Source organism: Mustela nivalis, assembly GCF_964662115.1.
Source record: "Mustela nivalis genome assembly, chromosome: 4".
NCBI lineage: Eukaryota > Metazoa > Chordata > Mammalia > Carnivora > Mustelidae > Mustela > Mustela nivalis.
Genome location: NC_139023.1, coordinates 101,613,443 through 101,635,254, shown reverse-complemented (window position 1 = coordinate 101,635,254; position 21,812 = coordinate 101,613,443). Strand labels below are relative to the sequence as shown.

The following is a 21,812-nucleotide window of genomic DNA, read 5'->3' as shown; positions in this document are numbered from 1 at the left end:
TTTCTCCACAGTTCAGTTTAGCCAGAAAACCTTGAACTGACTTGTTGCTCTGTGCCTTCCCTTTCCAGAATTTAACTTCTAGTGGGGAGAACACATCCACAAATAATTCCAGTAAAATGTGGGGAAGACACCAAAGGTGATTGCCTCAACGTTAAGAGATCTTGACTTTCAAACACAGTGAAGACAAAGGGCATGCTTTTTCTGGCCTTTTCTTCAAATTCTATAATTCTAAATCTTTCCTCTGCCCTTTTGTTGATGCCAGTTCATGGCTGCTTAATACAAGTTTCTCATTTGAACCATTTATTAGTGTCCTATCCATTGGCCGCTAAATTTTATAGTGAGCATTACAATATTGTTGTTTTAATGCATAAAAGTTGAGACAGAAGTAACCCTTCACAAAAGAACCAAGATCACATAGTCACCTCAATTACCTTCTTTTAAAAAATGGAAGCCTCAAGTTGAATGTACAAAAGACTAAAGGGGACAAATGAGCAATCAGAGTTCAAGCCTTTGGCTAAGCTTCCAGGTGAGATCATTTACACACAGGGACCCTGCATCTGTTCCAAGTGAACAGCCGTCATGGGAGTATGGCAGTACCCCCACTCCGCTTGAGCACTCACCTTTGGCTGCTCACAGATTTCAGAGCCCTGTGTGGACTCATCAGCTCTCTGCCCCTATGAAGGCTTGTTCTTTTTACATGAAAGCAGTCTTTCCTAAAATGGTCAAGCTGAACAATAATTTTCCTCCCACTCGCTCAGGTTATTCTTATGGTTGCCCTTAAAGTAGAAGTAGATGCCCCTCCAGCAGCCATTTTGAGTGAGTGAGCCAGCTTCCTCTCCTCTGGAGGGATAAGGGAAGAGGCCAGAAAAGTGTCCGAGCAGCCAGCACTTGGCTGGGTATCCCAGAGAACCACAGAACCATAAAACCCACACGTAGTGATGATCTTCCCCAGTACTTCCTTTTCCCGTGGCAGGAGGAAGAAAAGCCACTTCAACTGTCTTCTTGGAACCATGTTCCTGAGATTTAAGTTTTATTAAAGGAAAAATAGAAGTGACTTTTTGGTCTTTTCATTTAACATGTGATAATCACACACTGTAACCTTATTTTTGCTCAAAGAAACTGGCTAGGTGGCCAGAGACTTTTCCTTGCATCCATTCTTAAGAACTGGGTCAGGAGAACAGTCTCCTTGAAAGGGGGCAATGTTACTGAGTACCACTTCCTGAAAGTGTGTTTCTTTAAGACGTATTACTTGTGCAGTACTTTATTCAGTTAAACTGTAGATCTCCAGAAAAGTAGTTTTAATAATTTTTACAGTTTCGAAACAGAAGATTAAAATAGACCCACATTCTATTGCTTTTTCTTTTAGGAACACATGATTCTGTGCAGATTTGCAGATCAGACAGCTGGGCAGCTTCCGCCCCAACGAAGACTCGTAGGTATGTGTTTTCACAGAGCAGCTGGTGAGTAGATTACACACACTATGCCTAGGAATGAATGGACTGACTGTAAATGGAGAAAACTGGTCCATTTATCCACAAGACCCTCAAGTCTGTTTTTCCCAGAAAAGGCAATCCATGTTGAAAAGGGCTTTGTAGGTATAAGAGTATTTTATCCCATTTTTGTTAATGTTAATACTTTTACGTTCATCTTCAGTATTTTTATGTTGAGCAGAATTATGTGAAATCTCTTTCTCATTGTTATGAACAAACCGAGGGATCTGTCAAAAGCCACAGAAGAAAATATAAAGATGGAAAAATCAACTTCGCATGCCAACATTAATTTGTTAAAATATGTATAAGCATTTTTTTCTTGGAAAAAAGCATACTTGTATATAATTAATCATAGACCAATTTATTCAGCATCTGTAATAGTAAATATTACCTTAATTGGAAGACCTGCAGTAGCATTTTAAGTCTAAGTAATGCATTTATCCAAGACTTTGCTTCAGAAAAAGAAATAACATTTCGAAGGACAATAGCAGCTAAAAGTTAGTGCACATTTAAGTGCTGAGCTAAATGCCCTTACCATTATCTCAGCAAATTCTAATGAAAATATTATTTAGGAGTGGGACAAAACCTTCTCCAGGATCTTTTACCTGGTAGATGATGGAGCCATGCTATGAACCCATACGAAGGCTAGGTTCCAAAATTAGGGCTTGTGAAAATTGAGTGGAGTCAAAAATAATCTTAAAAATTATTTAGAAAATAATTGGCCCCACATTGGAGGCCACCATAGTATATCGGAAAACAGATTACTGTTTCTTTGGCTGAGCACCAGATGTGTTAATTAGCTTGCATCCAGGGACTGTGTTGTATGAAAAGTAGTTATCTTCAAACCCTAAAGTCAAAGCCAGCAGATCAAGATACACATAGAGGCACATCTGAGACCTGAGGCTAAACAAAGAAGTGATTTCCTCCTCTCTCACACTCCAGAGCATAAACATATGAAGCTCTTTCTCTCTTACATGCAACCTCTCTCTCTTTCCCACTCTTTTTCTCTTCCACCTCCCTTCCCCTTCCCAACACTCTGAGCTAGTTGTCTGTACATTTGAATGTTCAGGGAGCGCTAGAAGGGAAGTTGCTGGAGTTGAAGAGGAGGGGAAGCACTTGGCATGATCACTGCCAGGAGGGGAGGGAATGTCATATTCCAAGTCACAGACCCTGTCAAATGTCAATGTCTGTACTTTGCATGGGTCATGCTTTTTTCCTGTGAACATTTTAGGAAGCTTCCGAGGGCCCAGAAGGTAGTAGACTTACTAACAACTGAGTTTCAGCTGTAAAGATACTTCTTCGACATGTGAAAACATGTGATTCTTTTACATAATAGAAAAGGAGAAGTTAACTGGACTGGGATGGAAGCCAAGGGTAAATGAGCCTCAGTGTAAACCCAGGGTGGGTACTGAAGGAATGCAGGGCGTCTATTTTGACAGAGAATGTTTCATTTTAAACTGAGGAGGGGTTTGGGGTGGGGGGAGCCTTTACAGATGTCTTAAAAGATGAACAGTACTTTAAGGGAGAAAAAAGAATGTCAGCTGCACAACTGTAGATGAACGGGGAGGGACTGGATGGGTGGGGGGCGGTGATCTCACCTAAGTGGAATTCAAGACATCTCCTTTTTATATCATTTCTAACACAGTTCATTCTTTTGGGCATGGAGACTTTTAAGGAAAAAGTATAAAGTAAACATTTTAAATCTGAATGTCTCATTGCCAATTCTTACCTACCGATTTCACGTTCAGTCTGTCTCTGAGTCTTCTGCCTTCCACAGAACTTCTCTGTTTCAGTTATCTGCCTTCACTTCTACAGCTGTTCAATTTTAGCAGCTTCTGTGGGCATTCAAATAAATTACTGAAAAATACTGTTTAGTCATTATTTTAATTAGGGAAAATGGAATGAAGTTCTGCATAGTCAGTAGCCTTTTGGAGAATGAAGTTTGTATACTGAATTTAAAGAAACTGAACGTATAAAAGTGAACCATAGCTTTGAATATACTCAACCCCAAATCATTTTTATTTCCAGAGCTACCTTTAACATAGAAATCTGCATTTGCCAAAGGAACACAAATTAGCTGCTTTGCTTGCCAGTCAGGTCTTCTCTTTTGTTTTCCAAAGATTACAAGAAAAATTGAGTATCACTATTTTATAGGCTTGCAGGAGTTCTGAAAATTGATTATATTACACTCAGTGTACACATCCACCTAAAATAACCAAAGCACAATTAAGAATTTTCTCAGATATCTTCCATTTCTCATTTCTCCTTGTCCTAAAAATTCCAGGTTCAACTGTAGCACGTCTTTCAGATGTCTTTTTGTTAGCATGATACTTTAAATATTATGAAAGATAGATTTTATTTTTTTCACAATATGACAGGTAATACATTTCCATAGAGGATGCAGGCACAAGGTCTTTAAATGTATTTTTAACCAAAGTGGGAAATAGATCTGTAGTCTGTATTTGAGATCTACTTGTAAATACATTTTTTAAAAGTTAACATTCTTAAATTGTCAGCAAAAGCAAATCTGTGAAATGTTGTATGTGATTGTCTTTTGTCCATACTGATCAAGAAATAGGTAGACAGACAAAACAGGACTTGGGGGCAAACAGCATGTTCCATATACTTGTAGGGTTTGTCACCGTGTAGAGTCCCTTAGACAACTGGAAATCGCACTGTTCCTTGTACAGTGTCTCATGGTACTGTTTTACTGTATTTCAGGAAAACAGTGCATGTGCCTAGTGGATCTGGATCGAGCAAGAGCTGCAGAAGAACGTGGTTACTGCGTTCAAGTAATATCCATGGAGCCAGAGAGCTGCTCTCCCAAAAATAACATGATCGTGGGAGTCCCCATTTAGAAGGAGATATTCACCTTTGATGGTTTTGCCATCCGTCTTCATGATGAAAGCCCAGTGGCACTTAGGAAGTTCTTGGCATAACCAGACAACAGCATTAGCCATCTTGAACTTATTGTGCTCAGGAAGGAAAGCAGCAGGAAAATCACAGGAACAAAGACTGCCTGCAAAGCATCACAAATGCTCTTATAATGTATGATTAAAGGACCGCTGGTTTTCATAGTGAGAATCAATCCCCTGAAGTCTCAGCTGCCAACAGAATAACTCTCACCAGTGAAGCTTCCATCACTGGAATAACAATTTCCTTCTCCGTTCACAGCTTTTCTGCTCTTGCCAATTTGACGTTTAATTCCAAACAGTGAATCGAAGCCTTTGTAATCATTGCAGCCTATATGATTGTTTAGATATTCAAATGGAGACCAAAACTAGACTCAGTGGGGTTGGTTGGTGGGTTGGTTATATTTTTAACAATTGTGCTTTTTCTATAATTTTTAAAAAATAACTACTCAGGCAGCGCCTATATGGTTAAATTTTTAAGCCGGGATGAGTTGGACTTGTGTTTCATTTCATATACTTCTTTAAACATGTTTCCCATAAATTACCAAATGAGATCATCACTGGGTCAGACATTTTATATGAAGACATAAAATAATTGCAGAAAATTTCCCATTGTGGGGATATATAATTTGGACATAAATTCCAACTAATCAGTATATACATTGATTAATTAATTCCAGTTTATAAATAATTATTGAGGATCCATTATTTTCAAGACCCTGGCCTAGAATCTTCTAAGGATACAAAGATGAGTTGCAAGAGACATGATGCCTTGCCTATGGAATAAATCATGTAAAAGAAAAATTGATGAATTAGTTCCTTGTCATAATATAATGTATGGTCACTGGATTTATTTTCCAGATACGAATCATATTTTTTAGTTACATTACTTTGGTAAAAATTACTGAATGTAGATTAGAGTTAAGAGAAGTACAGAGTTTGGAATATTTGAATATTTCTCCCTTCTCACACTTCTCCTCAGCCCAGCAGCCAGACTTTTTAAACACAGATGACATGCCTTTCTCACGTGCTGCTAATTATTTAACTTCTATGTGGCCTAGGTTATACCATTTAAGATGAGATTTATTTCATTGATTGTGATGTTTTCAACCCCTATATGACACATATCATGAGGAAAAAGGACTTTAATATAAACAACTCTTCCATCATCATGACTTAAAATGCAGGAATAATTTATTCAGGGGAAGGGGGCTTGAATTCTTGTTTTCTGAAGTAAAATTTAAGAATTAACCATCAGCCCTGAGTTTTTTAGTCGTTTTTACCTATAGATATACCATGCTCTTTTATCCTGGGCTTTCTTTTTTAAATGGAGGTATAATTTACAGAGAATAAATTTTAAGTTTTGAGTTTGAAAGTTTTGAAAAAAAAAAAAAAAAATATATATATATATATATATATATATATATATATATATATATGTATGTATCTCCATACAACTGCCACCAGAAATAAGATATAGAATATCTCTACCAGCACAGAAAGTTCTCTTATGTCCCTTTCTGTTCAACTTCACCTACCCCAAAGGCAGAAGTCTCTCTGATTTATACCACCCTCCATTTTTTCTGCCTATTTTTGTCCTTCATATAAATGAAGTCATTTAGTAGATGGTCTTTTGTGTCTGGCTCCTTTTGCCCGAGATAGTATTTTTTGAGAAATATCCACATTGTCATACGTATCAATAGTTTATTCTTATTCTTAAGTAACATTCTATTATATAAATTTATCAAAATGTATTTATTCACTCTCTAATTGGTATTTATTTAGATTATTTCAACTTTAAGGATATTACAAATAACGCCTATAAATATTCTTGGACATAGGTTTTCATTTCTCTTAGATAAATACCTAGCAGTAGAATTGCTGGGTCATCGAATAAATGAATGTCAGTTGCCAAACAGTTTTTCCAAAGTGGTTGTAGAATTTTATATTCCCACCAGCAATGTATAAAAGTTCTAGTTCTCCATACTACCCTCACAACATTTGATATAGTCAGTCTTTTTTATTTTAACCATTCTGGTAGACATGAAATGGTACCTCCCTGGGATTTTCATTTTCATTTCTCAGATGACTGGTGATACTCAGCATCATTTGTAAAGTCAATGTTCAAGTCTTTTACTCATTTTTAAAATTAGGTTGTCTGTAGTTTTTTTTATTGTTGGTTTATGAGAGTTCTTTATATATTTTGGTTAAGAGTTCTTTGTCAGATATATGTATTGAGAATATTTTTCCCAGTCTGTGGCTTACCTACTCATTTTCATAATGAATGCTTTAATTTTCAGGAAGCCTAATTTATCTGTTTTTGCTGGCTAATATTTTCTGTGTCCTCTGTAATAAATCTTTCCCCTCCCTGACGTTGTGAAGATTTTTCTTATGTTTTCCTATAGAAACTTTATGGTTTTAGCTTTTTATATTTTAGGTCTGTGATCCATCTCAAATCAATATTCACATAAAGGTAGATAGCTTTTGAAAAATACATGTTTGTTTTGGCATCATTTATTTAAAAACCTTTTCTCTTACCATTGAATTGACTTGGCACTTCAGTTGAAAACTAACTGATATATGTGTATGAGTCTATGAGGTCTCTAGACTGTTCCATTAATTTGTTTGATTACTCTAGCTTTACAGGAAGTCTTGAAATTAGATGATCTTTCCATTTTATTTCTCACTTTCCAGATTGTTTTAACAGTTCTAAATCCATTGTATTTCCATATAAATTTTGTAATTGACTTATCAATTTTTAAAAAAATAGCCTGCTGGGATATTTGGTATTGTCTGGAATCTTTAGACCAATTTAGGGAAATGAACATATTAGTAATATTGAGTCTTATAATCCATAAACATAATACATCTTTCTACATATTTAGGTCTTCTTTAATTACTCTCAGTAGTATTTTCTGATTTCCAATATAGATATTTTGTTTTATCTATTATTTGATAGGTTTGCTGCTGTTACCTTAAGTTTTTTACATGTTGTTCCCACTACCCAGAATAGCCTCCTTTTACTCTCCCATTCACTTAAAGTTAAGGTCATTCATCCTTAGTCACGCCCTTAGACCTGACTGCCTGAGGAAAGCCTTTCTTAACTTCCCTGGAGTACATGTTATAGGGTGTGCACCATCAGAGGAGTGTTCTCCATCCACCCCTGGACTCAAAGCACCCCACTACAATAGCCCCTATGATAAGTATCCGGAATACAAAAGGAAGTGACTCCACTGTTTTCCCCAAGGAATCCTCCAGCTGTGATGGCTGTGGCTAGTCATAGATAATTGGTGTTAATGATTGCCCCCAGGATACTAGATTTTTCTTTGTAAATCCTTTCCAAGGCTCCTTCTCAGCTAGGGCAAGTAAAAGAGGTTAGATGCAAGCAGCAGGAAGGTTGTTACAATGACAACAATCCCAGCAAGTGCCCAGGTTTCACCTCCTCCACTTGTCCGTCAAAAGCAAAGCTGCTCCTCAGGGATCTCTTTCCCCCAGATTAGAAGCCAAAGATCATCTTTCATTAATTTGCAAGCCTGGCTCAGAGATAGGTATAATTATTAATGACTAAACAATTTTATCTTATTTACGGAGACATTTCAGTCATATTAGAAATCAAAATATTTTCAGAGCACACACGTGATGTACTATGTGAATAACAGTAACTAAACATTTACTCATTCTCAAGATGTTGGCTACAGGTGTTATCCACTTCATGGTTCAAGAAAATTGCCATTAATAGAACTTCCACATGTACCTGTTTTTCTATATGCTTTCATAATAAAATTAGAGGTATGTTCCTGGGGAAGTGATATAATTAAATCATTAAGAGAGAGCAATGCTTTTTTTAAGTTATAATTTTTAAAAAACAGGTTCTCAATGCAAAGTAGTTGGACATTTCAATAGATTTTTTTTTTTTACACGCCAAAAATACATGTCTGATGAAGAAAACTAGAAGACGTGGATAAATAAAAAGGAAAAAGAATTTTAAATAACTATTAATACTTTGTTTTATATCTTCCTAGACTTTGTTCTATGCACACACAGGCACACACAGAGAGAGAGATTTATTTAACAAACACTAATACTGTATTTAATATTTGCTAGGCACTCTTCTAAGTCCTTTGTAAATAAGAACTCATTTTCGGTCCTCATAATGACCCTAAGAGCTAGATCCCATTAGCCATCTCATTTTATAGAAACTAGGGCCAATGTTTCATAGTAAGAGCAGACCCAGATCTGAACTCAGCTGGTAGTTGGCAGAGCTTATATTCTATTTCAGGCTCCCTAGCAATCCTATCGGGATTGGCTGAGATTTGCTATAGTAACAAAATCTCTCTGCCTTTTGAAGTTCTACACAAGAAAGATGTATTTTTTTTTTCACTCATACTACATACCCATCCAAGTCAGCTAGGACTCTACATTATCTCATTATCCTCACACCTGACCAAGAAGCTTCTTCTGGGAAGATAGCTGGTCTCATAGAAAAGGAAATATACATGGTAAACTCTCAGCCAGCTCCTGAAGATTCTGCTCCGATGTGATATACTTCACTTCCTTCATTTTGTTGACTAAAGCAAACCATGTAGCCTGTCCTGAGTTGAACATAGTGGGGAAGTACAACCTTGGTGGAGGGAGGTTGCAGATAATTGCAAACAGCAATGTAATGTACCATCAACAATGTAGTTGAAAAGAGGAAGAGAAGAGGAGGAGGGGGAGAAGAAGGGGGAAGAGAACAGAAAGAAAAGGCCATTGCATCTTCCAGTATTAAAATGGAGATTCTGAATGCAACCGACTTGGAGTAGGGAATTATACTGTATCAATCAAAGAGGGAAGGCATGTGCCATAAGCATTTCCTGTCATTGCTCTCTGGACCTTTCACACTTACCATTGGAAAGGAATTTTCCAGAAAAAAAACCGAAAGGAGTTGTTTTTTATTATTATACAAGACTGGAGAAACTTCTATTAACTGGAGTTTCAGACCTACAAATATATTCTGCCTCATATATTAAAGTGCTTGATCTCTAAATGCCAAATATTCCTTTAGGAAGGTATGAGTTTTTACTACTAGGAATATATAATTATTCATTTTCTTATACCCTTAACCAACACAGGCATTATCAATTGTTTTAAATCTTGGACAATTTGATGGGCAAAATTGCTATTTTGTTTTTTATTTTGTTTTGATGTTCATTCTTGAAATTATTCATGTGATTGCCTACTTTTCCCATGGTTATTGACCATTTATATTTTGTGAATTGCCTATTCATCCATTTATTAATTTAATCAACACATGTATTGAGCTCTTGCTTTGAGGCCAAGTATTATTTCTAATTTTCTTACTCATTTTTCAGTACTTTCATCTTTCCTATAAAGATTAGGAAAGGTTTATTGCATTATAATTTTTTAACTTGGTTTTTTTGGAGGAAAGTGTTTTTGTTTTGCTATTATAAAGTTAAAAATACACAACTGGTCACATATGTCACTCTTTTCCTTGTGATTTCTGCTTAGGAAGATTTTTTCCCACCAATGATTTAAAAAAAAAAAATCCACCTATATTTTTAGCATTCTAATTCTTTAGTAGTTTTAGTTTTTATACTGAAATCTGTAACCCAGCAAGTGTTTCTTTTTGTGGGTGGTTTGAGGTAGAAATCTAGTATTTATTTTCACATTAGTTACTTTCACATACCATTATACAAATCCAACTTTTCCATTGATTTGCGATGCCTTTAGTAAACTAAGTATATTTGGGACTTATTTCACTTGTATTACCTTCTATTGAATTCTTGTACCAGAATCATACTCACTAAATTGTTACAGCTTTATAATACATTTTAACATGTAACAGGGTAAATTTTGTTTTGGGTGGTCATGGAAAGGGTTTGTGATCTGAGACAGAGAAGGTTGTGAACTTCTAAAATTATGGCCTGTAGTTCAAAACAGACAAGTATTTTCTTAAAGAGGGGACCCTAATAATGGGTCCATGATTAAAGGAGCGAGACTGATACAAAGCCAAGGTCAAGCAAAGCTTTATTTCGCGCCAAGCATCAAGAATCAGACCGACCATCAAACAGACGGGTCAGGGCCACCCCTTACATCTAGTTTCCAGACTAACTTTTATAGAGCAAATGCCATGTGGTTGGGCCTGGCCACGCACAGGTGGCCAATGAGATTGTAACACACACAGGAAACTCCACAGTGATGCTAGGTGACCAATTGAATTACAATTTACCCTAGTAGACATTTGAACCAGTCTATTACACCTTCATTAGGATTGGTGCCAAAAAGGCTCCCAAAGGGTGGGGGGGGCATACTCCTTGGTAGCTAGGGAGACGGTATGCAACCCTCCACTGATCGGATGTCTCCACCTGGCCTGACCCACCCTTGTATCTGGGCTTTGTTACCTGGAGCTGGTTTCCAGGACTTGTTTTTAAGTCCCTGGGGGAAGGGGAGCAGGGACAGTTTAAGGGTTAAACAACAAAGTTATAGTTTAACCTCAATGGAAGCCTCTGGCTAAAATAAAAATATAAAATAAATCCTTTAAATAAATAAAATCTTAAAAAAAAAAAAATAAATAAATAAATCCTTACAAGGGGGAACATAGATTTAATTAGATTCTCAAAAAGATCCATGACCACAAATAACATTAGGTATCACTGATCTAAAAGACATGAAAATGTAACAGAATTCAATGTTCTGCACTGAAGAATTAGCCAAACATTAGAATCTTTTTTTTCCCAATAATTACAATAAAAGAATCGCTATTTGCTTTTTCATAGTTCTCTAAAGAAGCCAGGTTTTGTTCGTTTGTGTTTGTTTGCTTTTAGGTCTAGTTTATATGACCCGAGTAAGAACAGTTTATAGTCAAGTAAGAAAATGCAAAATTCAGCAACAAACAGAGAAGACTTATTTACTGGATGTCTGATCCAAAGGGTCCTGAGAATTTATACAACGTGAGTCGAATATTGTGTAAGGTGTGGCACCTCCTAGAAAAAGGCTTTCTGCCCAACTAATCTGAATTGGCCTCTTCCAGTTCCTCTGTCTCCCCACGAGACATTTGTGGGTGTTAATTATGTGTTCCTCAGTAGAATCTAAGCCCCAAGTAGGCTTTTTTGCTCCAGTTATCCTTTCAGTATTAATCCAGCATCAGGCACATAGTAAGAACTCAGTAAATATTTATAGAACGAATATATTTTAACACCTTCCACATGGGGTAAAAATACATATGAAGTTTCCCTTTCCCCTCTGTAGACATATGTCTGGGCATCAGGCATGTGGGACTTTTGTATTGTTTTGCTTTGTATTGTCTTTGTGTTGTTTAGTATTTTAAGATATGTTTGGCAAAGCCAGTGTTACGGAAGACCAAGAAGTGACAGTTACTGCCTGTGTCATCTGAATAGCTGTGTTTTTTTAAAGATTCATTTATTTATTTATTTATTTACAGACAGAGATCACAAGTAGGCAGAGAGGCTGGGGGGGGGGGGCAGGTTCCCCGCTGAGCAGAAAGCCTGACATAGGGCTTGATCCCAGGACCCCAAGATCATGACCTGAGCAGAAGGCAGAGACCCACTGAGCCACCCAGCCGCCCCCATCTGAATATTTTTTTTAATGAACTTTTTTTTTTTTTTAAGATTTTATTTATTTGACAGACAGAGATCACAAGTAGGCTGAGGCAGGCAGAGAGAGAGGAGGAAGCAGGCTCCCTGCTGAGCAGAGAGCCCGATGCAGGGCTCGATCCCAGGACCTGAGCTGAAGGCAGAGGCTTTAACCAACTGAGCCACCCAGGCGCCCCCCATCTGAATATTTTTTATGAAAAAGATCCTGGTAAGTTATTTCCCTATCCATGGCACAAATGGCAAAAGGGAATATCCTGGAGGAGATAAAGTGCTCAACAAATGTTAGTTTGGTATTGTCCATGACAGACCTGTCCCAGCATAGAGCATGACTCAAACGAGGCACGTAGTAAGTTTCTGTAAGTGACACTGAGTGACCGTAGAAAACTAAAACAGCGGAATGTACGATCTATAGAGAGATGTCATTTCTCTGTCACTCGGGCTGTTTCAATGAGAAAAGAGAAGTTTGCTCCTCACACATCTGACAACTGGGCTCAGTCACAAATCATTTCTCACCATCTGCTTATATTTCAGTGAAAAGGGGAGTGTATGCAAAGCCTTGGAGTCCCACAGATGATTTTTCCTCTATGATGCTTACTGCTTAGTATAGAACAGCTCACTCAATTATCTGAGAATAATAGATACAGCCCAGTATAATTTTGGAATGCAGCACATATCTCGTTGAGAACAACAACCATGTCCCATAAGAAGTTCTCAGTAATTAGGAGAAGGAAGCCAGAACTTCTTGGCTAGGAAAGGAAATCCAGCATAGGGATAAAAATGTACCATGGATAGTTAAAACTGTGGTTTATGTACTTAATCAAATAGGAGCTGATTAAGGTGAATTTTATACATAATCAAATTTATTCCACTGCAAATTTTAAAGTCCTCTTGTTTATTTCTTTGATTTAATCCTATCTACTATTCATACTCAATCCTTCATAAATCATCTACAGTTTACTTCAAATTTAATAAGAGTAAAAATACATAGTACATTCCTGGCTAAATGGCAACTGTTCTTTCTTTGTTACATTTTGAGTGTAGAACAGCCTCAATGCAGAAGGATGACAATGAGACTCTGAGTAGATGTCTAACTGATTACTGGAAGGTGTGTTTGCTGCTGAATTAAGAGTAGTTACTTTGGGAAAGCATCTGTGTGTATCTGGAGAAGTGAAAGGAGGCTGTGGGGAGAGAGAAAACAATGCATGTAAATTAAGATAGCCCGATGTCCCCCTAGTCTCGCCGTAAGAGAGTGTCTGCACCTTATTTCTAGAATCGTACTAGAAATAATTTATGTAGCCAAATTATGAATTTCAAAATCTTTAATAAATTAAACTTCCAAATTTCCTGACAGATTAAAGTCAATCTGATTTTGTTTTTTAAAGATATCCAGAACAAGAGATCTTACCTCCTCTTTCAGTAAATCTTTAGTATATTTTCCCTATCTCATCTCAAGGAAACTCCATTTTAGCCAAACTCTTCATGCTACATTGAAAATGCATCTTGGGTGCTTGCATAAGTGGAAAGGAATAACAATAAACTAACTTTCCTTTTTTGAATTTGAATATACTTCAAAAGTATGACTTTTAACCAACATTTTCTTTATTATTGTTTGTATACCATTACCAGAATTATCATCAGACTGAGCAGTCCTGATTTTAACTTTTGAGTCTTATTTCCTAACTCTTTCAATATTTCTAGCCTCCCTTCCAAATCTAGTCCAGTTTCCACCTCCTCCATTGGTATAAATCTTGGATGCATTATAGAAAGAAGTAGGTGATCAGAACAGAGTAATGCATGCCAATTACTACTCCCTCAATTACCTAAAGCTTTCTAAGTCTTGATGTCTGATGGAGGAAGGCCTTGCTTTGTTGTTCTTCCTTAAATAGCCCTGGCTGTCCTGCCCTTTTGCACTAGTATCTAAACTTTAAGATCTGCTTGTCGAGATCCATGAAAAAGCCTTTTTGGAACTGCACTGAATTTCGAGATTGCTTAGCGAATAATTAACATCTTAACAACATCTAGTTTCTTATTCCTGAACATAGTGCTGCACATGAACAAGGTAGTTACCTTCAATTCATATACAGCTTTATCATATACAGATTGCTGATTTTAGCAAATGCTTTTTCGCTTAACTACTGAGATGACCATCTGTTTTTTTCCCTCATATGTTAATGGGGCTAATCCATTAATATATTTTCTAATGTTAAAGGGAAAAATTTTAATTGCTCAAGATAAGTATCTTTCCAGTCACTAAGGTTTTATTTTTAATTTTATCATCTTTTTCCATAAGTGCTATTGCCATTTTCTGATGTTATCCTGATCTGGTTTGGGTAGGAAGATCAAGACTTCTCTAACACCACTGACTGATTATGAAAAATATTTTTTATGTTCTCTAGAACTATTTTTATAAAATTGGGATTGTCTTTTTTGAATGCTTGTCTCATTGACTTATAACCAGATAGTCTATTTGGGGACAGAACAAAAGGAGGAGATGCTCATTACATTTCTTTGACAATTAGTGATATATTCATATTTTCCATTTCTTCTTGAACTGCTTTTCCAAGGTGTATTTTTTGAAGATATTGTCTGGGTTGGCTCCCTTCATTTCTTTAGCTAGGCTGGTGATGAAAACTTTAAAAAAAAAAAATCTAGGCTCCTAACTGACTTTGAAAAACACCTTGTATTATTTTTTGACCCTCTAGCAATTTGTATTCTCACCTAACAGTTACGCTGTCCAGACCATGTTTTCTAAATTTATTGCCTCATGCAACTGAATCACCTAACCTTCCTAGAGCCAAGATAAATTAGAACTCTCTCTCTCTCTCTCTCTCTCTTTTTTTATCTACCTGGGACTTTTATCCTAATAGATCAGGTTAGTCTGACAGTATTTATTCTTCATGACGACTTGCTGGCAGCTATCAGCACGGTGATGGCAAGTTTTTTCTTTCAGTAATTTTTAAAAATGTGTGCTTACTGTGTAGAATTTATACTCACATTGTTAAAGTTTTGGGAGGTCTTTACTGTGAAGATCATCAAGAGTGCTTTTTAAAAACACATTTTAGAAACACAGTAATAAAAAATAGATCATAGGACGGAATCTTGGACAGGTTCCTTAAAGAGGCCTGTTGACAGGATGCCTGGATGAGCCAGTCATTAAGTGTCTGCCTTTGGCTGGGGTCATGATCCCAGGATCCTGGGATCAAACCCCGCATCAGGCTCCCTGCTCGGTGGGAAGCCCGTTTCTCCCTCTCCGACTCCCCCTGCTTGTGGTCCCTCTCTCACTGTGTCTCTCTCTGTCAAAAAAATAAAATCTTAAAAAAAAAAAAATGCCTGTTGTCCTTAAGAAGACATGTGGCGTGTAGGTAGAGAGAAATGTAGGTAGAGAGAGATGCAGACAAAATCCTGAGTGTGTTCCTATCTCCCCAATCATAAATGAAAGCATACTAGAAATTTATGTCACTGGTAAGAAGCACTAATGGATGGCTCTGATGTTGGTCTAAAACAACTGAAAGAAGACACCAGTTGCCATCAGAAGCAAATGAAAAGATTATTATCAAAAATGGTAAGAGAGAAGGATCATCTCCGGTTGTTTATCCCATCCTAGGCATTGCAGAGGAAGAGAGATACAACAGCTGCCGCTCCTTTACAGTGGGTTTGTATGGCTTTTGTAGCGTGTGTATGGGAATGTGTTCAAAAGTTTCCCAATTCACAACTACTGTAATCCACCCAACTTATTTGAAAGGATTAATTCATGGATTGCCATTCATGGCCCTGTATCCAAAGGCCAAAACCAGGCCTTTGCCTGTTATTATGAAGGAAGTTTTATTGGAATACAGACTTGTTTATGTATTTTCTTAAAGACTTTATTTATTCATTTATGAGAGAGACACAAAGAATGGGATGAGGGGCAAAGGGAGAGAGAGAATCTCAAGCAGACACCCTGCCGAGCACGGAGGCTAACATGGAGCTTGATCTCACGACACTGAGATTGTGACCCGAACTGAAACCGAGAGTAGGACACAACTGGCTGAGCCTCCCAGGCCCCCCATTTTTGTATTTTCTATAGCTGTTTTTGTACTACAAATCCTGAGTTGAATAGTTTCAAATGAGACTGGCCTCCAAAGTCAAAAACATGTACTCTAACTCTTTAAAGGAAAAACTTGCCAATCACTGAATTAAATCTTTAGATTTCGAGAAAGCCAGAGAATAGCTTAATCTAGGGCAAGTGATCTTAAACTGGAGTCTAAAAAGAGGCATCAGGGGTCCATCATTCCAAGAAACAATTTGTATTATTTATTGTACATGTGCATTCTACTGGCTAGGGGGTCCCAAGTCTTTCGTCAGATTCTCCAAGGGGTCTTGTGACCCAAAATGTATTAAAAATGAATATTTTAGGTGAATATTGTTTATTTGTTCTTTGGAAGCCTTGTGGAATGGGCTAGAAGATGAAAGCATTTCCTAAAACTGGCCCAACATAAGGAGATACCACTTTGCCCCTATTAGGATGGCCAGCATCAAAAAGGTTAAAGAGAAGGATGTTGAGGATGTGGAGAAATTGGAACACCTGTATCCTACTGGTGGGAATGTGAAACGATTCAATCCCTATGGAAAACAGGATGGAGGTTCCTCAAAAAATTAAAATAGAGCCCTCATACAATCCAACAATCTTACTTCTGGGTATATACCTGAAGGAAATGAAATCAGAGTCTCAGAGAAATGTTTGAGCATCCATGTTCCTTGTAGCAATAATCTCAGCAGCCAAGATGTGTAAACAACCTAGATGTCCATCAGCGGATGAATGGATAAAGAAAATGTGATATTTATGTATACTGTGGAGTATTATTTCTCTTAAAATGAAGGAAAACTGTGTGATGACATGGAGGGACCTGAGCATGCTGGAAATAAGTGGAAACAAGCCAGTCACAAGAGGACAAACACTGAATGATTCCACACAGATGAGTTATCCAAAATAGTCATACTCACAGAAAAAGAACGGAATGGCGGTGGTTAGGGGCTGGGGGGCGGAGAGGGAAATGCGGTGGCGCTGTTCAACAGGTACAGAGTTTCAGTTATGCCAGATGTATGAGTTCTAGAGATCTGCTCTACAATGTATGTCTATAGCTAACAATACTGTGTCATGTACTAAAAATTCATTAAAGGGTAGATTTTATAACAAGCATTCTTATCACAAGAAAAAAACCTGACCGGGTTTTTTTTTTTGTTTTGTTTTTTGTTTTTTTGAAAGGATGGGAAAGTAAATAATGTTAGCTCAGGGAATTTTGTGTGTGCATGTGAAAAAATTTTTATAACTCTCTAGAGTTACCTCTAAGTCATTTATTTTTATCGACTGCATGCCACCTATTGTTCATCATGTCTTATTTTCACAACCTTTCCGGAGGGGTATTCATCTCTTGTTTTACAGATGCATGGACTTGAGCTCTTTGAGAATACATAATTTATTTTAAACAGCAGCTAGTAATGGTAAAGATGTGAAATGGAGTATGATTCTCAGCACTGTTCATCACACACCCTGTCCACCAAAGATTCATATATTATCAGAATTGTCTATGACATGTAATTAAGGAATTTGATGCCAGTTTTAAATGGGGAAAAATCTTCAATTGTTGCTCCCCGGGAGCCCCAGGACTTGAGGTCCATTCCCACTGGACCCCTTATACAGCTCTTCCCCCTGAACTCAGATCAAAGAACTCACTGACTTTCCACAGTCTGGGGAAAATTTTTCTCTTGCCTGTGGTCTTCCTCAGAGTCATCCTTTTCTCTCCTCTCTTTGTCCTTGATACATAGTTTTGCCTTAGCAATGAATACAGACTTGCAAAAATGATAGTTTTATTCAAGTTGCTTCTGGTTTAGACACTGAACAGACCCTTGTATAAGAAACAAAAAATACAATCTTGCTCATTCTGTGTGTGGGAGGTGGGGTGAAGAGAATCAAACCACAAATGAATTTTTAAACACATTATCTTATGATAGTCTTATTGGCAGTGAGAAGCCATTCAGTTCTTTGTGGAGGGAAGTGATGGGTGGACGCATTGCTTTAAGAAATAGGAAACTTACACATTTGCTATAAACTTAGAATCAAGATTTGGCCTTCTCACAACAATATAAACTAGCTCACAAGAAGCAGGTCCTGGTGCTTCCAGAGATCTCGCTACTATTGGCTGGAATAGATGGGCTAAAGCAGATAAACAATGACTGGTAAAACGGATTAGGTAATGAATATCCAGATTTAGACTCGTTGAGGATTTTATTGGGCACCAGGGATTATAAAGGCAAAGGAGGAACCTAACAGGGAAAGCATATTTTTCACTCCGTTTCAATCAACAGTTTCTTCTAAATCTTCAAAGTACCCAAATTTTTTATCTATGGTGAAAGCTGAAATTATGATGAAATCAAGTTTACTTAGGTAACTTGAAAATAATTGCAAATACATAAATAGCCACCAGTTATCTAACGTTGTAACTTGCAAATAGAATGGAATTGAATGGGCTTTCCTACTGCCCATCCCCTGCCTTACACCTTTAGTGACTTTTGCACATGAGAAGAATAAATGAAAATTGGAAAACACTTTTGCACTATAAATCCCTACTGCATTAAATCACCCTTTGAAAACTAGTAACTAGTCTTTGCGATACGAGTGTTCCAATGCTACCTTTTTCAAGTTATTTCCTGGGAAAGGCATTCTGCTTCCTGGATGTACAAATCATTCGTATGATGTTCAATCTATCATACCGGATTAAATTGCCTTTGGTCTTTTTCTATCACTGTGCTCGGAGAACGTAAGGTCCTGGCAACGACATCTGTGCTTCCTGAAGTGGGTTACATCCCTTCTGCGTAACCTTTTGTGAAATCACATGAACGGCAGCTGGCCTAACACTGGTCGTCCTCCTTTAGGCAATGACATTTGAGCTGCTGCTGTTTCATCGCACAATCTCAAAGCCAATTACTCACCCAGGTTTTCAGCAGCATTAACGATACGACTCTTTTCTTGCTGAATTTATAACATGTGTCTTGGCATTTTCAATTACCCAAGTATTCAAGAAGACAAGCTTTGTGGGAGTGTTGACTCAGGCCTACACCCACACTGATGATGGAGGTCCTGTAAGGATGCAGCCAACTCCCCATAATAAGGGAATGTTCAGCACATACCCCGAAATGGTTTTTTAATCCTATTATTTTAATCACCAAAGTAAAATTCTGGATTATTCTTACTAAACCAGAGGAGCAATTTACAGCTAATCTAAAATATGTGTGTGTGTGTACGCACATATATACATACATATATACAATTTATATGTGTATGTATATATAAAATTTATATTTATATTTTATTTCATATTTATTTATATATAAAATATATATAATCTAATACCTATATTTATATATATCATATTAGGTAATTATATCTCATGAGATTGTATTATATATATTATATATGAGATAACTATGAGAGATAATCATATCTCTATATGAGATAATTAATTATATATCTATTATATGAGATATAATTATTTCATATAATAGATATATTATCTATATATAGCCAGAAGAGAGCTTTCTGGCCAGCTGGATGTGAGATATATATATATATATATATATATATATATATATATATATTTATATATTTAAAAATATATATAAATATATATATGCTTTGGTATTAGATTTAGCTCCTTCCTTACAATTTACTACTACTAATATAATAACTGATTAGAGTAGGTAACACAAAAGCATGTTCATTCTTGCAGCTAGAACTCATTTAAGACCTAGAAAATAAAAACTCATTTGCAACCCAAAACAGGGTTTAGATTTAAAAAAAGTCATAGATCCACAATGCGAATAGTCTGTGTATAAAGAATAGGACCCCTGGGTGGTTCAGTCCGTGAAGCATCTATATCCTAATCTCAGCTCAGGTGATTTCAGGGTTGTGAGTTGAAGCCCTGTGTTGGGCTCCAGGCTGCAGGGAAGCCTACAAACAAAACAAAACAAAACAAAACTACAACAAAATAGTTTTAAACACCTACTATAAATAGTGTTTTTAGAGAGTCTGCCAGTTTAGAGAGTCTGTGGGGTTTTCCTTAAACTGTTCCCACATCCATCCCCATCCACCTTCCCACCAGCGGGTGCCTGCAGGAAACTGACGCTGGGGAAGCATGCACAGAAACGCGGAAGGTAGAAGGGAATGGTATTACTCTCTACCCTCTGCTTCAGAGAAGGGGTTTCTGGTACTCCCTGCGCCTTAAAGTCTATATAGCTCCTTCCCAGGGACCTTTGCTCTTCCTCATGGTTTCAGTCTGGGCTTTGGTTTCCCGCTCTTTGTCCCTTTCACTAGAAACTGTTTATCTGCTTCCCACTTTTTCCTGTTCTCTTAGAATCTTGTGCTCCTTCTTTTTTTCCCTTCACCCAGCCTACACGTGTCGTGGTTCCTGCAGTCAAATCTCTTCATTTGAATCACCTGTGGGACCTCTCTGTGACACCGAGACTAGAAATGAATAGAGGCGGACTGCTTTGATTGGTATCTTTTTATTTTTCATTGGAAAATTACACATTGGGATGTAGGTGTTGACAGGGGAGAAACTTGTGATAAAGGATCTGATTTACAAATTTTAACAATTATGGGTTAGCTATTCATAGCCCTTCGGTTAACCTTTATCCTCATGGTCTGTATTTATAATTTGGTGGCATGGAAGCAGGGATTCTTTCATTTATTTTGTTTGGTAAATTCTCTGTCTGGTACTATTTAAAGGAAAATGGAGTTGTATAACCTTAGCAAGCATCGAATATCTGCTTGTAAATCTCAGCATTCATAGGTCATAAAGTCAAACACTTCAAGTTTCAAACTGTTATACACTAAAGTTGGTGAGGTTTAAAAATTCTTCAAAGAGCATATCAAAGTAAATAAAAGAATTCAAAATAAATAACTTGCATATTTGCATAAGCAATCTGAACTTGGACTCTCAACTTTTCAACTCAAATACTATTTTCTTTTCACTTGTCCAGATGTCTACAGTTAATGTATCAAGCATCAATGTTAATTTATTATATCCACACCTAATATCAGCATACTGGTAACTATATCTTCTTGTTTACATTTACATTTCAATCTATGTTCATATACATATGTGTGTGTGTTTTAGAGAAGGTATTTAAATTTTTAAAATTTTAAATGGAAATATTTCTCAGAGTTTAAAGTTGAGTCCATCCCAAATAAAATAAAATGGTCCCTCAGAAATGTCTCTTCTTTGCATTTGGTCTCAAATATTGCTTCTCTAAACAGTCTAGTTATCAGAATTGCCTGGAGAGCCTTTTTTTTTTAAGATTTTATTTATTTATTTGACAGAGAGAGACACAGTGAGAGAGGGAACACAAGCAGGGGGAGTGGGAGAGGGAGAAACAGGCTTCCTGCAAGGCAGGGAGCCCGATGTGGGGCTCGATCCCAGGACCCTGGGATCCTGACTTGAGCTGAAGGCAGACACTTAATGACCTGGGATCCTGACCTGAGCCGAAGGCAGACAATGACTGAGCCACCCAGGTACCCCCCTGGAGAGCATTTTTTTTTTTTTAAGATCTTATTTATTTGACAGAGAGAGATCAGAAGTAGGCAGAGCAGCAGGCAGAGAGAGGGGGGAAGCAGACTCCCTGCTGAGCAGAGAGCCTGATGTGGGGCTCTATCCTAGGACCCTGAGATTATGACCCAAGCCAAAGGCAGAGGGTTAACCCACTGAGCCACCCAGGCGCCCCCTGGAGAGCATTTTTAAAACAGATTAGTGGGTTGAATC

At 37.2% G+C, this 21,812-nt stretch overlaps 1 protein-coding gene and 1 long non-coding RNA gene across 13 annotated transcripts in view; one reads left to right on the top strand and one right to left on the bottom strand.

Moving 5' to 3' along the window:
* Positions 1 to 6,774, top strand: part of GSTCD (glutathione S-transferase C-terminal domain containing) — a 162,188-nt gene extending 155,414 nt beyond the window's left edge. For 10 of the 11 annotated variants that reach the window (XM_082729185.1, XM_082729181.1, XM_082729178.1 and 7 more), the window contains 2 exons: positions 1,367 to 1,436; positions 4,212 to 6,774. In XM_082729185.1, coding sequence (XP_082585311.1) covers positions 1,367 to 1,436; positions 4,212 to 4,348 — 207 coding nt within the window. In that variant the 3' untranslated portion in view covers positions 4,349 to 6,774. Of the gene's footprint in view, positions 1 to 68; positions 137 to 1,366; positions 1,440 to 4,211 lie in introns of those variants that run through there. The other variant, XM_082729176.1, reaches the window with a different exon arrangement.
* Positions 1 to 21,812, bottom strand: part of LOC309863939 — a 51,105-nt gene that overhangs the window by 3,552 nt on the left and 25,741 nt on the right. The window contains exons 3-5 of one of the 2 annotated variants that reach the window (XR_014311306.1): positions 4,363 to 4,509; positions 3,224 to 3,325; positions 621 to 1,717 (exon numbers count right to left, since the gene is read on the bottom strand). This is a non-coding gene — a long non-coding RNA (uncharacterized lncRNA). Of the gene's footprint in view, positions 1 to 620; positions 1,718 to 3,223; positions 3,326 to 4,362; positions 4,510 to 21,812 lie in introns of those variants that run through there. The other variant, XR_014311305.1, reaches the window with a different exon arrangement.